The sequence below is a fragment of the Plutella xylostella genome, chromosome 13 (assembly GCF_932276165.1).
Source record: "Plutella xylostella chromosome 13, ilPluXylo3.1, whole genome shotgun sequence".
Classification (NCBI taxonomy): Eukaryota; Metazoa; Arthropoda; class Insecta; order Lepidoptera; family Plutellidae; genus Plutella; species Plutella xylostella.
The window spans coordinates 8,179,501-8,196,341 of record NC_063993.1 but is presented as its reverse complement, the minus strand read 5'-3'; the positions used below and the strand labels follow the sequence as shown (position 1 = coordinate 8,196,341).

General features: G+C 37.9%; 1 protein-coding gene and 1 non-coding gene across 3 annotated transcripts; both read right to left on the bottom strand.

Annotated features, from left to right (window-relative positions):
- Positions 1–3,152: 3,152 nt before the first annotated feature.
- Positions 3,153–16,660, bottom strand: LOC105390684 (high mobility group protein DSP1). 2 transcript variants are annotated; one of them, XM_038111966.2, is made up of 6 exons: positions 15,769–16,660; positions 9,220–9,648; positions 8,692–8,907; positions 7,728–7,891; positions 6,938–7,112; positions 3,153–6,269 (listed from the first exon to the last, which is right to left on the bottom strand). In XM_038111966.2, exons 1-6 carry the CDS (start codon positions 16,078–16,080, stop codon positions 6,153–6,155), a joined length of 1,413 nt encoding a protein of 470 aa, XP_037967894.1. In that variant the 5' UTR covers positions 16,081–16,660; the 3' UTR covers positions 3,153–6,152. The 2 variants fall into 2 exon arrangements, with proteins under 2 accessions (XP_037967894.1, XP_037967895.1); XM_038111967.2 differs by having other exon boundaries at positions 9,235–9,648; positions 15,769–16,653.
- Positions 8,273–8,408, bottom strand: LOC125489403. The gene has a single exon (XR_007266959.1). It is a non-coding gene; the product is annotated as a small nucleolar RNA SNORA57 (small nucleolar RNA).
- Positions 16,661–16,841: the final 181 nt, after the last annotated feature.

The window sequence follows — 16,841 nt, the reverse complement described above, 5'->3', positions numbered from 1 at the left end:
GATCCATAAAACAGTTGAGGATTACTCAAAATGGAATTGTGAAAACGGCACGTCTGCATCTTAACCAGTCAGTCTAAGTAGTTTCAGCAGATACAGTGTTGAAAAATAGTTATGAAACGTTTGCGCCAGAATCGAATTAAAAATACATATTAGAGAAGCCGTTTAGGCATGAATAGGTACTTTCACACTTTGGATTGTGCTCCAAATGATGACCTTCGAAATTCATAGAAATTTAATGACGACTGCCATTGTTTATTATCTAGCCCCGTACATTGAGTAGGGCTGCGGCTACACGTGATGTGATACACAGTACACAGTAGGTATATGCATGTTCCCAGAATAGTGGAAGTTATAATTTTACCAAAAGGTAGTCGTCTCGTGCAAGAGCACCGTTACTCGATTTATTCGATACACAACTAGTAGACAGCTGCTGCGTAGGAGGTTCACGCATTTTTCAACAAAGAGCTCGGATACACACTCACAATCCACTGGGACATAAGGAAGACAGCTAATATGGTGCCACTCAGAAACCGCGATGACACTCCGATCATGATCACCCGACAGTAGGATCATAATAAATTCGGTAACTTGTGAAGCGGTATGGTATAGCAACAGCGACTTTCACGAAATCAGGAATTAGCTCAGTGCTTTTAGGTTGAACACTCGCCAGTGGGATTCACTTTGCTCATAGCCGAGAAAAGAAAAGACTCAAAGCTGGAATCTGCCGATGTGTCATGACACTTAAGATAGTGTCTGGGGGGGTCACTTTATATGACGAAAAACGAACTTTCAGTGCACTGCGGCGCGAGCCGCTCTATCTGTTTGTATGTATTAAACGTGCCGATTGCACGACAGCTCTCGTTCGTTCGTTTCTCATCAGTATAGAGTAACGCTCCTGTACTTACCGTGCGTCACCATTCCCATGAGCAGTCCAATGATCTTTAGCCAGTTTAGAACAAAAGCTGCATTAGACAGTTTCTTCAGCAGAGACATCGAAATAAAAAATTGATTGCACAACTATCCCCAGGAGCAGTCTACAGGTCACTTTGGGCAGTTCAGAAGAAAGCTGCTTTAATAGAATACCCTACCTCAGCGGAGGCATCAAATTGAAGTGCTATAACACTTTTAGAAGCGGTGCACGTTACCCGATTTGTTGTCATCCATGCCCATGCGGCTACGGCGACTGCAGGTGGGTACTCAGGCTTCGTTGGTGTGCCCTTGTATGGCTAACATGACCAACCTTGGCAGTAAACGTTCGTCTGCATATGCCAAAATCACTGATGAATAGCGCACGTTCCTCGATACCTTCTAAATAAGTCACTCATAATGATGGCTGATGATGATGATGACCGTGCTAGCAATAGTGCAGGCGGTTCCGCTGAGCATAAAATCTCTTCCCAGACAGGGGGCGTTTGGATCTGGCAACCAGAACAGGAGTGCCAGGTGTGCGCAGCGATGCAGGTGGGACAACACAGCCGCCAGGGCAGGAGTACATGGCTGGGTCTATGCAGCGATGCAGGTAGCACCAACCGGTGGCCAGGGCCAGGACCGGGTGTACGCTGCGATGCAGGTGGCACAAAACGGTGGCCAGGGCCAGGACCGGGTGTACAGCCGCCAGGGCAGGAGTGCATGGCTGGGTCTATGCAGCGATGCAGGTGGCACGAGACGGCGGCCAGCGCAGGAGCACAGGGCCGGGTGTATGCTGCGATGCAGGTGGCACGAACCGGTGGCCAGGGCAGGAGCGCAGGGCCGGGTGTACGCTGCGATGCAGGTGCCACGAGACGGCGGCAAGCGCAGGAGCACAGGGCCGGGTGCAGGTTACACGAAACTTCAATTTCACCGAATCGGCCTGCCTACCCTCAGCGGGTAGGTACCGGCGGATCACCTTACTCGCCGCACATGCCACAATGTCCCAACATACTGAAACTCGGAGCCACGTGCTTCCTGTAAAAAATCCTATGACGGTCCTGGAAAGCTCCTGTTTGTAAAGCCTTACATAAGCTATAATCAAGTGCATTATTGTAATAGCAAAGTTTTTATCAACTGTTTTCTAAAAATATTAGAAATTGAGGGTAGAAAAATATATTTTTATTATTTTTTCCTGTATAAAATTAACATATGCTTTACTTAAAGCGGTCATTAATGTAAGTATCTAGCTCAAGCGCCACTAGTAGGACCGGAATATGTGATCAATCATCACCACGACTATTGAATCGGACCCTACTGCGTGGGATAAAAACCCCAAGCGCCGGAGCATTATGACCAGTGGCTGAGCTTTTAAAAGCAGTAAATAATAGCATTTTACTCACGGCTTATCAACTCAAACCTTCGTTGCGAAATCCTCAGCAATGGCTGCGTGCGCAGCAGCCGGCAGGCCCCGCGCCGCCTGGTCCGCATCACGCTACAGCTCCCGGCAGCGAGGACTCCGCAAATTCAATATTATATTTTTACCCGTCGGAGCGAAGCCGACGAGAACCGTGGCTACATTGAGCCATTTTGCCGAAGTGTTCACTTCAAAAATCAAAAACCAACTGAGGCGCGCGGGCGACTCACTCTATTTATATAGGCACCCGCACCTTGCAAATTAAAGGTGGAGAGAAAAATGGACTATATTTAACTGTCACTGTGACCCTTATGATGCCGAACACGGAGAAAGTCGAAACGCCATATCTCCCACAATGTTTAACTAGGTTTCAGATAGGCTCAGACTACATAATATAAAACGCATTGTAGGTAAAGGTAACTAAAGGCCTAAACTGACTCGATTGCCCCAAGCTCCTAAACTCCTAACTGCACTATTAGTAACAGGTTTACACTTTGGACAAACAAAAGTTTGCCCTTTCTTCTGCCATATATCTGTCAAAAGAAAAGTTGAATGTTAGTTACCGCTGGAGCGCGCCACTTTGTTTTAATATGCCAGTTTTTAGCATAAAGAGTGGTTTCAGATTAGCGTATGCGTATAAGCTGAAGCGACCGTGTACGCACTATAAAATACGCTAGAATTAAACCAATCTTACTGCATACAAATCGCTCGAGTAGTTTCAACGGCTTCGGTCCGACACTTTTGACTAAATACGAATGCGACCCGTGTATGTAAAGGTATATACTGATATTAGGTACTAGGTATTTTGCTTGAAATAATACAAAAGGTATGTAGTGTAAAAGACTTAACTATATTGTTTTGCACAATGTTAGTCATATCACAATTCAAAACAATATTGTTTCTTACACACAAATGGTAATTACTTAAAAATAGACCTCATTTAGGTTTCCGCTAAAATTTTCATTTAAAACGTCCATCTGAAATCCATCCACTTTCTAATTCATTGTACCCTTTGGTAAAATTTATTCCTATTAATCAAATAATCCAGGTAAGAGCTTAATAACTATGAAATAAAATTTACCAAAGGGCGCCAGTTTTTAAAAGTAGTCTTGTTATTGTATAAATACGCTAATTATCTGAGATTTCTAATTAGATTCCAGGTAACTGGTTAAACAAGACAAGAAAACAGGACAAAAATTAACTTAAAATTTCTCATATGAAACATAAAATAATATTCTAGCAAGGCTTAACAAATCAACGGTATTAAGTACTATACACTATTAGTCAATGAATCACAATTATTTTTTTTATGTAGGAGCCCTAGCTAGCTTCATTTCGAAAAATCTAAATCAATATTTAATTTAAATACCTATTCAATAAATCGTCTCACTTACAAAGGAATTTTAATACTTCATTTTTGTAACTACTGGGCTCCAGGTACGCACCGGGAGCTATTTCAATACACATCATGTCGCATACGACACTTACAAAATATCGTATACGAAATGATGTCTAACGAAGAACCCCCTCTCTTCTGCACATCATAAAACGCTGAAAACCTTGTTTTCACATATCAGAGCTAAACATAAAATTGACACTACTAAGAACTCAGTAGAAAAAATATATAATTTAACTATTCTACACTCCGTCCGAGGTATTACTCAATCATGCACACGCGCAATTTATGTCTAAGAGTCGTTTATCGGAAATACTTTAAAAAATTACAAACTACATGTCGTTACTCGTAATAAATACACAGTAACCTATTGCTGCTTTGACGCTTCCATTTATAAGGCCACATTTTACAATTTGACCTTAAATCTAAATTGCTTTTTTTCCTTACATCGCGTTGTTATAAAAATTATTGTTGGTGTAAAAGAATGGTCGCTAGAAAGAAGCACTTTACACATTTTACTACGTATCAAAACGGAACGTACATTCAACTGTAGCGGTATATTGAATTCTTGTCCATGGATGACAGAATATAAGTACACACATCCATATTATCCATAATAATATGCTATCTCACAAGATAGCGGCGACAACAATATTCGAAGCTCAGGAGACATTGCAGAAAGTGAACTTCGAATACACTTACCGATTCGCGAAAGTCAAGTTATTATAAAAATAATACTATCATATATAAAATAACTAATTTCAAATATTTCATAACAAATAAAACTTTAAAAATAAAAGTATAATGTAACAACAACAGCTTTCAGCCGTACAATCAAAAATAATGTCCGATAATTAAAATCAACTATGAAATTGTCTATCTCTTGTACTTCTGAATAATTAATCATGAAAACCCGAAATTCATTTTGAAGCTTATTGCTTTACAAAAAGAATATCACAATGTCATGTTCCCACAAAAAACTTTTTATCTGTAGGAGAATTAACATACTATTTTAGTATGGCAGGGTGTACCAAGTTTACATTTTTTTTAATTTTATTCACACGGTGTGAGTATTGAAATAGCGCAGCTCCCTTAAATATATACTCAAAAACATGTATAATATGTAGTGCTGTCATGGTTTCACTGGTAATAACTGACCTTACCTACATTACGTTACATATTGCTCCGTTATTTACATCTAAAAGTTTTCAAAAATGTTTTGCGCTTATTCTAACACCAAGATTCATTTTCAAATCTATTTCTACAACCCTACCAAAGGACTAACAAACTTCTACAGACAAGATTGAATTTTGTATAAAAATAATTATTTTTATTTGAAATGGTACAAAACTGTGCCGTTCTTTTTTCTCTTGTATGAACTGTACAGAATTACTATTCTAGAATTTTATATCACCCAAGTTTTCGCGACTTACAAGCGCAGCAGACATTGCAATAACCGCAGGTAACATTTATGTAATTCATTAAAAAAAAACATTTAAGAGTACATTTACGGGCCTATTCGACAAATTTCACAGTGACAATAAAAGAGCTGATTACAATTGTTCCTTCAAATAAGGACCACTCAAAAAATATTTAATCATATGGCAAGATATTTTTCCCGCTGCACAAAAACCATATTTCAAATCCACCCTAGCAACTAACGACTAGCCCCCGTATTCATAAACTTTCTTATTTAGCCTAAAAACGCTCACAACACTTCGACAATGATAAATCGTTAACACATTGAAACCTAAAATAAAAATTAAGTATTTTTATGAATACTGAAGGTAGGTTCATATCGGTTTTTGAAACACTTAAGCAGCTCTTTAATTACATTGCAATAAAACTGAGATCACAGTGATCATTTCTTTTCAGATTTCTTACACTATCAACTTAACATGTTTCAAAAACCGACACTAAGGCTGCCTTACCACCAGAGATATGCTATGTTGCAATGAGGAGAAAGATATCCATTTGTAGACCAAGTAATATGATCGGTAAATATCAAACGCATCCAGCAACAACGTAGCATAGCACATATCTGGTGGAAAACGAGCCTAATCAGCAGCACAGAGACTTTGAAAATAGAACATAGTGACTAAAGGAACATTGAACGGACTCGCTTCTATAGCCGTATACAGAAACAAATCTGGAAACTGATAATCGCTAAAAATATCTATAGTAAAGTAGTTAAAGTCTGTTTTTTAATCTTTGATACTAAATTGACAGATTCTGAACGGTTCATCCAGAGTCGATTGGGTGACGTATCATTCTATTGACGGGACAATCGACTGTTGATGAACCGTTCAGAATCTGTCAATTTAGTATTAAAAGCAGACTTTAAGCGCTTATAATTTTCCAGCTTTCTTTCCGTACACGGCCTATGGCTGGCGTCTATGGCTGTACACATGGCTCTGCATCTCTCGAGCTGGTTCAATTATATTCATCCTCTGCCTCGAAGTCTCCCACGTCTTCCTCAAGTTCTGCCGCTTGTTGCTGCTGCGCCTGTTGGGCGGCTAGCAGGGGACCCTTCTTGTAGGCTGTCATTTCCTGGAATTTTGGAGAAGGGAATGTTATAATATGGATGAAAGTGTGGGCAATGGCGGTAGTCATACATGGGCTATTTGTGTTGAAAAGTAACGCTATCTTTGGTGTGCACTCCGACAGTGGGCCGTTGACGAGGATATTGTGCTTGGACAAGAAAGAACAAGGATAGAGTTGTGTCACTTCTAAGGGGAGGCAGAAGATTCAGCTTATAATCATGATGAAGCTCGCTCGCGCTTCACCTCTGGCTACCCCTTCGGGGATCACAGTTGTGAGCTTATACAACATGTTGCAGACAGAGGTATAGGTAGCCGAAAGAGGATTTTTATTTGGTGAGTTTACAAAAATCATACAAACAATAATAGTTCAGATTAATCCCACCGACTCACATCTTTCGGCTTACTACACCAACAACTTTTTTTGCAACATCCTACATGCTATACCATGCTTACCTATACCCTTGTTACACCTACCGACTAGAGACGCCGAGAAAGTATCCTCGGCCGAGCACTCGGTCACTTGCTAGCCGTTTTGTGGTCGCGCATCAGCAGAGCCTCGACCAATCTGGCCCCTCTACTCGGTAGGTGTAACAAAGGTATAAGCATGCTATGATGACAGAGATATGTCAGTGGTTTACTTTGTCTAAGTATGATGCGTAATAATAAACCACTCACCCGATCATACCGCGCCTTGTCTTGCTCCGACAGCGCTTCATACTTCGTCTTGGTCTCCGGCAGCGCGGCGGCCCAGCGCCGGCCCAACTCCTTGGCGATGTCACCCATCGTGTACTCCGGGTTATTGGCCTTGACCTTGGAACGCTCGTCGTTGCAGAACCAGAAGAATGCTGACCTGTGATTGGATAGAATCGGTCAGTGTTTTGTTTTGATGGTGAGAATTAGAACAATGTTGACTTGTGATTGGAAAGATTTGGTTAGTGTTTTGTTTAGTTGGTAGGAGCACGTAGGAGCTAGAAGAATGCTGAGCTGTGATTGGACGGGTTTTGTTAGTGTTTTGTTTAGTTAGATGGCAAATGTTACGTTTGTCATGCTCTTTGCAAAATTTGATATTTTTTTGTCCAATGCCCATTACATTAAATACCATCCTCGTGATTACTCAATAAGAATTTTTTGACCTAACATTCCCTCGTAGGTATTATTTGATAGCTCTAAGCCACAGTCATGGGATAATTATATTATCGGAACTTGGGGAGTTCTTTTGTGCTACTTTTCCACACTGAGGTCTGTTAAATAAGTTAGCATGTGCAACCTGTGCTATTTAACATACAGAACAGAACCAGGGTATATGCAAAGTAGTTAACATGATCTGATTCCTGGGCAGTCAATGACTGATCCTAATCTTTAACTGACCTACGGAATACTTTCGCCATGGTGACAAACCCTAGCTTTTGTTTGCTTCAGACACAGTAGGTAACAAGTAATACAAAATGACATGACCACAACTCACAGAGAGCGCTTCGGCGCGTTGGGGTCTTTAATCTGGTGCCGCTTGCGTCCCCTGCCCATCTTCACGTCTTTAGGCGGCACGTAGGTCTGCATCTCCAGGTCGTATCGCTTCTTGTCGTGCTCTGCCATCTCGTGGAACCTCTGCTTCTCTTTCTCGGACATCGTCTGTGGGTGGGGTGTGTTGTTGGTTATTATGGATTGTGATTGTAATTGGGTATGTTGATAAGTATTTTTATGGGAATAGCATTGTTTGGTTATAATCTCTATATTTTTGTGTGTGCAAATTATTAATAGTATACTTATTGGAGATTTACTTATTTATTAATTGTTGGTAAATAAGTAATTTGGGCTAAGCTGTTTGGTAGTAAAGAATACTTCCTATTTCTACAGATTCTGAAGGTGCAAAAAGAAAATACAGGTGAAATTATTTTTTATACCAAAAGCATAACATAAGGCGTGGAAATAGTGGATAACAGAGCACTTGACCAACTAAAGTAGCACATTAGTATGTTAGCATAAGTGGGTGATATAAGGCTGATGATGATCAAATGTAACAGCATCTGAGGATGGGATCCAGACATGGGTTGTATGGACACCGAAGGCATGTAGCTGTGTCACTGTACCTCACACTTGCATTCATGTTACGCCAATGATTGAACGCACCCATGCCAAAGGTATGAGGATATGGATTCTACCACTTCATGTTGCTTTCAAAGCAGTAGGTATGAAAAGGGTTTGAATTTAATACTATATTTAACTTTAATTTTATATTTTTATTTTTAGTACTGCTCTGTTGCCAGAAATAATCATTCCCAACTTCTGGTTGATGGGCTATCTAAGGGGCAACTTTTGAAAAAATTCTAATGTGAAAGGAAATGAAGTTACTGAAAAAGAAACATAGAAAATACATGTCTGACCGGCTTCTAAACAATAGATAAAGGAATAAATAATAATAAATCACTTACATTCCACCTCTCAGCGCATTTCTTCGAAAAAGCAGCAAAGATAACATTCTCATCGGGATGTTTCTTCTTGTGTTCCTCCCGGCAGGTCTGCACGAAGAAGGCGTAGGCTGTCATTCGCCCCCTTGGCTTGTTCCCGGCCCGAGCTCGCGGCATCCTGCCCTTGGTGGCTGTGGCCTGCGCTAGTAGAGCCTGCTGTTGAGCTTGTTGCTGTAATTCCTGGGAATAAGGGAAGTTTATTTTATATATCAATGTTGATTTTTTAAGAATGTATATTTTTAAGTCAGAGGAGGAGTAGAAGTTTAAGATCTGAATCTCCTAATATGGCTGAGCGTTCTTCACTATAAGAAATCATTCCTCAATAGTTCAATTCAAAATAGTGTTCAAATAAGCCCAGTCATGAGAAAGAAACTTGGTCATAGATCACAGACACACTTTATGGCACAAAATACTCATGAAACTTATTGTTACCTATCTCTTTATTTTTGTTCAGGGATCAAAATGACTAAAAAAACAATCACCACAACGTACTTGAATAGGCTTTACCTGCAACGTAGCAGATTGGCGTTGCAACGCAGCTTGGATCTGATGCTGTTGGACAGCTTGAATGTGGTCATGCAGCGACAGTTGCTGCTGCTGCAGCGATTGCGCAACCTGCTGTTGCAAGGCTTGCTGCGCTTGGACTAACACTTGCGCCTGCGCTTGGCTCACTTGCAGCGTCTGCTGCAAGCTCTGCTGCAACTGCTGCTGCTGCGACTGCTGCTGAGACTGCTGCTGCTGTTGGTGCTGTTGGAGCATCTGCTGCAGTGTCTGCTGTTGGTTCTGCTGCTGCAACGCCTGCTGTAGCGACTGCTGCTGCAGGTTCTGCTGCTGCTCCTGCTGTAGCAGTTGCTGGTGGTTCTGCTGACCGTTGGACTGCTGGTTGCCGTGCTCGGCGTCGGGGCTCGACTGGTTTTGCGGCTAAAAAGAATTGGAAGTTAAAGTGGGTTGCTTGATGAATTGGGTAAGGATCCTATTCAAATAAACACTATCAATGGACAACATTTCAAAAAACTAAAGCTGCTATAAATCGAAAACCATTTCGAGATTTAGCTTTAAAGGCCACAAAAAAAATGTTTTTGTATTTTTTGGATGTATCATTTTCGAGAAAATCATAAAATAGTAAAAAAGTGCTGATGACGTTCTGCATCTGGTGCGATGCATTTTGATGATCAAAGCCTATAGATTTAAAAACACAGTAACTGTCACTTTCATTTTTGATTGACTTTGACGTTTTATCGTGACGTTGTTGTTTATTTGGGTCATTTTCATTAATTCTGTTCTGACACTTTCTGACTATTTTTTTAATTTATTATTAAGAGATGACCTCTACATAATATGTCCCAGAGCATGCCACCGCCTACACAGCTGAAAAAATGCTTCTGCTTATTTTTTTAAATGATAAGTACCTACTTTCCATCATCGGAAATATCAAGGTCATTTGAAAATGACCCATTTGTTGGTTGGCATGTAAACAAAGTTTAAATGTCACTTGTCAGTGTCATTAATGTTTTTTTTCGAGACTCCGGCAATAGACAAAAATAAAAATTGAGCCTAATATGTGACGTCACTTCCGGTTTTAAAATAATTAACTTTAAAGTTAAAAATAACATGCAAATATTTATGTATATACAAAATAAAAAAATACGGGTCCACTAATTTTCTATAAAGTTTCCGAATAACTAATAAAAATATAGGGTAAAGAAAATGAAATGTTGTCCATTAAACTTTGAAAGACCCAATTTCCGAAACAATAAAAAAGTTAGTTCATGACTTTTACGAAAATAAATAACATAACGGAACGGAAACGGAAGTGAATGAAAATGAAACGAAACGATAGGGAGACAGGAGACAGTTCAATTTCATATCCGGTCCAGCCTACATTAGCAAATCTGTCATTCATCAGTTCACAGAATAATCAATAGTGATGTGAAACAATGTGTTTGTTTTGTTGTTATTGTGATGCACAGTGCATTTTTTTATGTGATCAACACAAATTATTGAATGACGCTTTCCTATTATATATTTTTACCATAATCAATTTAGGTAGGTACTTCATTTGGACATTATACAATATTTAACGTGCCTCCAGCTATAATCCTCCAAAATTTAAACTCAATAGAAACTATTTCTGATGATGCCAAAAAATAGTCGTGAAATAGTCATAAATAGTCGTGTTTTCCAAAAAAATAGTCGTATCATACTTTCGGAGTTAGAGCTATACTTTATGGAGGATTATAGCTGGAGGTCTCCAGCTATAATCCTCCAGCCTCTGCAGAACAAACGGTAAGGCCTATCGACTTGGTTAAGGTCTCAAAAAATAGTCGTGAAATAGTCGTAATGACATGCCAAATTTCAGAAATAGTCGTCAAAAGATAGCAGAGATATAAAGGTACTTTGCTGCAGCCCTGGTGGAGGATTATAGCTGGAGGTTTTGAAAATATCGAATATCTTTGGAACTACTATGACTATCGGTTTGAATTATGTCTCAAAAAATAGTCGTGAAATAGTCGCTTCTATTTATTATAATTTTAAGCTTGATAAAAGCTGTTAAATAATTATATCAAATTCTTCATACAAATCAAAGTGGACGAGAATGCCAAAGCAAGCCAGTACACAAAAATAATAGCACCGTAGCATTGAAGTACTCATGTCGAATTTATCTATAAATCATTTATTTCGTCATACTTTGCATCAATAGTATCTAAACTAATCTTGGGTATGACATTTTATTGCTTTTGCTCTTAGCCTTTACCTTACTGTGTACAGAGAAAACGTATGCCTATACACGCACACATTTATCTCTGTTATCTTGACAAACGATAGCGATGACGACTACGGCGATGTAGTACCTAGGTCAGTTATTGTCATCCCTTACTATCCCGTGATCAGACACATATTGCTATCCTTGTCTCCTTTCTAACCGGCATGCATCGCACGCATAGAACGCGTGAGCGACCGCATAACATCTTGACAAGCTATAGCAAACCGGTATTTATTACGTCCCTTATGTGACCGCCGCCGCGCGCCGCCACCGGTGAAGTTGGGGTTAGGATTTTGCATGTTTTGTTTGATAATTTGCAAACTATGGTCACGATCGGTGTTATTGTTGGTTGTTAAAATATTGTGAGTGCTCTATACGCAAATGAATATTCAAGATGTTATATTCTAAAAGATATTAGTAGATGCAGATAAGAGCGTTTAGTGAGTGCTATGTTTGAATATTGCAAGTAAGTATCCTTTTTAATATTCAATATCAAAGCAAGCCATCCCATTTTGTTATGCTCAGCTTATTTATTAACATGATTTTTTATTGAAGTAACGTATATATTTTTTAATATCTATGCTTAATATGTATGGGGATTGTTATTTAATTAGCAATTTTACACTATGAGCGAGTAAATTGTGCATACATGCAATCAAGGCATTCATGTACATATCTTAGTAGATACGAAAATATGTGGGTATCATCGATTACCTACATATGGTAGTCCTGGTTAAATGTGGATATTTACCCCTCAATAGCAAAAAAGGGGTTATTGTATGTATTTCTGAATGAAACTAGGCAAATAAATATATGTATAAAAAAATTATATGTGTAACCTACCTATAAGCCTACCCATTATTATTTCAGGTGAAAACACAGCCTATCGATGTAATGCGCCGATAAACTATCATGACTGCATTGATGTAATGCGCTAAAAAACTGCAATGGCTCCGAATACATGCTTACCAGATAACAAATCCTGGGTAAGAATTTATCACTATTTTCATATGGTATTGTGCTTATGCTAGGCCTATACAGTGTTGTGGTGCTGAAGTTGATAAAGTTATAACAGCCAATTTACTTGTCAAAACTCATTTGTACCTATCAGTTACAAGCGACAAAAACGTGTTTCTGAACTAAATACCTATGTAAGTAATTCACACCCTGTGAAATTTCATACAAGTTTCAAACGCACCGTCCGACCAAACCGGTTTTGGACAAAAGCCAAATTGTTTTCTCAGCTATCTCTTTCGCTCAAAAACAATAGAGGTCGGTTATGGGACATATGTATTGAAAAAGGCGAATACAATAATGAACAGTATTTCTACTATACCCTTTTCGCACAAAAGTTCGCAGTTTCAAGTTATTGTTGCAATAAGTTACTGATAAGAAATTTTACTCCACTGTTTGCTGTGGTCTCCAAATGACAATAAATTACCAAACAAATAGTCTAGGTGAAATAACGTTATTACTACACTCGTATCTACCTACTCGTATATCATATATAATATAAATATATATATAATATAAATATATATGTATATAATATAAAAAAAACAAATATTTTTATTAATAAGACGTTAATTTGCCTTATTTGCCTTATTTTTTTTTCAGCGCAGCTTACGTGTGTTCTTCAATAACGTCGCAAGCTACAGTGGCTGTTGATAATTTTTGCAAGTTCTACACCTACAGGATTCAGTTATCTGGGCATTATAGATACCCTATTATCACCTACGAAGTTATTTAGGTATATTTATTAAAACCATTATACAAGTTGTTGCAAAAAGGGTATACTAAGCTGAAAGCTACATGTGCAGCATGGTATATCTAAGCCCGAAACTGAAAACAGAATTTAAATATATTATTTTTCATAGAAACTTAGTTGGTCACGTGACTTTTTACTATGAAGAATAAAAATAATTAAATCCTAATCTACCTAAAGATTGTTTAATGAATAACTTAAGTATAAATAAAAGTACTTTCGGCCTGTGATTGTAATGAAATGAGTTATATTTCATTATGACAATAACCATGATTATACTTACCTAAACCTACTAATGAACAATCTGTGATTAATTTAACTTAAGCTTATTATGATAAAGGGCTAGAAAATAATTATTTTTTAATAGTGAAATAATTACATATTTAAGTTCATACCATGTTTTTTTTATTGATTTACGTCAATATTATATTATTACTTAGCAATAAACTAATTGTGATTATTTTAAATTAAACTAAATATGTTTATAGGTAATAGTCGAATAATACTGAGATAATTGTATGAAACCTAATCTACCTAAAGATTGTTTAATGAATAACTTAGGTATAAATAAAAGTACGGTCAGGTGCAGAAAAACCTGACCCCCCTCTCATAGTAACAATGTATCTGAGGGGGGTCAGGTTTCTCTGCACCTTACTGTACATTCGGCCTGTGATTGTAATTAAATGAGTTATATTTCAAACACCGTATTTTATTCTTATCGCTTGAGTGCTACCCTGCACTGCTTCTTCAATAAAACTAATCCCAATTTCACCGGCGGAGGTGGCAGCCACATCAACGCTATTAAAAAAACAAGACAGCACTATTTGTGTGATCCCGGGATAGTAAGGGACGTAATAAATACCGCTTTGCTATCGCTTGTCAAGATGCAACCGATGACACGTTCGCTCACGCTTTCTATGCGTGCGATGCATGCCGGTTAGAAAGGAGACAAGGATAGCAATATTTGTCTGATCACGGGATAGTAAGGGATGACAATAACTGACCTAGGTACTACATCGCCGTAGTCGTCATCGCTATCGTTTGTCAAGATAACAGAGATAAATGTGTGCGTGTATAGGCATACGTTTTCTCTGTACACAGTAAGGTAAAGGCTAAGAGCAAAAGCAATAAAATGTCATACCCAAGATTAGTTTAGATACTATTGATTCAAAGTATGACGAAATAAATGATTTATAGATAAATTCGACATGAGTACTTCAATGCTACGGTGCTATTATTTTTGTGTACTGGCTTGCTTTGGCATTCTCGTCCACTTTGATTTGTATGAAGAATTTGGTATAATTATTTAACAGCTTTTATCAAGCTTAAAATTATAATAAATAGAAGCGACTATTTCACGACTATTTTTTGAGACATAATTCAAACCGATAGTCATAGTAGTTCCAAAGATATTCGATATTTTCAAAACCTCCAGCTATAATCCTCCACCAGGGCTGCAGCAAAGTACCTTTATATCTCTGCTATCTTTTGACGACTATTTCTGAAATTTGGCATGTCATTACGACTATTTCATGACTATTTTTTGAGACCTTAACCAAGTCGATAGGCCTTACCGTTTGTTCTGCAGAGGCTGGAGGATTATAGCTGGAGACCTCCAGCTATAATCCTCCATAAAGTATAGCTCTAACTCCGAAAGTATGATACGACTATTTTTTTGGAAAACACGACTATTTATGACTATTTCACGACTATTTTTTGGCATCATCAGAAATAGTTTCTATTGAGTTTAAATTTTGGAGGATTATAGCTCGAGGCACGTAATATTTACACCTCACACATGATGCCTCTCTATGTTATGAGCGTTGGTTTTTCAAAATATGCGTCCAATCTTTTAAGGTAGGTATTAAATATTTATTTAAATAATCGTGCTTCTAAAACTTATAAAAATAATATGTATAATCCCACCCTATAAGTGGAATTATTGTTTTACAGGTGTACATTGTCAGGTGTATACCTACTTTGTCCATTACAATTTTTTACATAATGTGAACAACATTATGGAATAAAAAATAATCCCGATTCATAACATAACTCACACTGTAAAATGTATTGGTTGTCTTCTAGCAATGCTTCAATTATTTATTTCTCAGCATGGTATGAATTAACTACTGACAGAGATTTTTTCTTCATAACTTCTTTCAGGTAACGATTTCTACTAGATAAGCTAAAAAAATAGTGTTTTTGGGCACACACATATTTTTTGTGTGTCTAGAAGTTACCTACTCGTAGTTGGTTTCTACTCAAGGGAGTACAGTAACAAATATAAACAATAGGTAGTGTAGAACTTTTGATGATTTCTTTTTAAAAATTTGATCAACAGTCAAGTACATAATATGTTATTCGAAATGCTCGTGAACATTGTATGTAGGTAATTCTTTTTTAAATAAACAAAAAGTTAAAATCTTTACAAAATAAGATTACTTAGGTTCATTTTATTGAATTGTATTTTTATTGAACTTGAGACATTAAAATAAATCAACATAATTATTACCGTAGGGGAAGAATTTTGTTGTTGCGAGTCAATTGCCCCTGAACTATACCACCATTGCTGCTGCGGCGATTCTTCTCTATTATTTGATACTAAGCGATAGCCGTAGTTAGAAGATGTATTTTCAGATGAGTTATTTGTAAATTGACCTCCTGTCATTTTATAAGTGTAAAGTTGTTGAGTGGAAGCCGCCGTGCTTCTTGCAATTTCTTCATTTAGTTGTTGCTGGTTTTGTAGTTCACCTGCGCCTCCGGGCCACCATGAGGCTTCGTCGCGCGCACCCCAAGCGCCCCCCGTTGCGCCCTGATCCCCCATTTTACGATAACTGCCTTAGATGAACCAGTTTCTGTATGTTTCACCTATGCTCACTTTATTTGATACGATTTTAGCTATTCATTAACATCTTTTTTTCATTTTCAATAAATTCGAACACAAAGGATATAGACAGCATTAACTTTGACTGAAAAACACTAGTTTTTTTTGTTAAAGTACAATCACTTCACTAAAATATAATGTTCACAAGCGCATTATTGACTTATTAAAGCCATAGAATCAAAATAAAACAATGCAGTGCACGCGTGCTTTTAATCGAAAAAAGCTGCCGGCTTTAAGTTCCACTCAGCACGCGTACGTTTTGTCTTGGCCTGAGTTTAAGTCGATACACAGTTGGCAACGTCGCACAATAGGACGCTAAACAAGTGCACCCCAGCGCCCTCAACGCGCAGTGGTGGTCACGGAAATGGACGAAAACACACGAATAAGAGCCGAATACGCTAGGAGCGGCAACAAGGCCGTCCAGCAACCGGTCAATAAGACGATAGCGATGTGAATACATACTTGTAGTGTGTAGTATAGCTACAAATCTATAGTAACATGTATCATACTCAACCTACGCGGCAATCGACCAAACCTACCGATTCTTTGTTCAAAAAATGATACTTGTATCTAGTATAATATTTTTTTTTATAAAACAATTATGTTTCTTCTTTACATTAACATTCGGATATAGCAATTCAGTGCTTTACAAAATATTATAAAGATAATTAATTACCTACTATAATTTACCAATAATTATT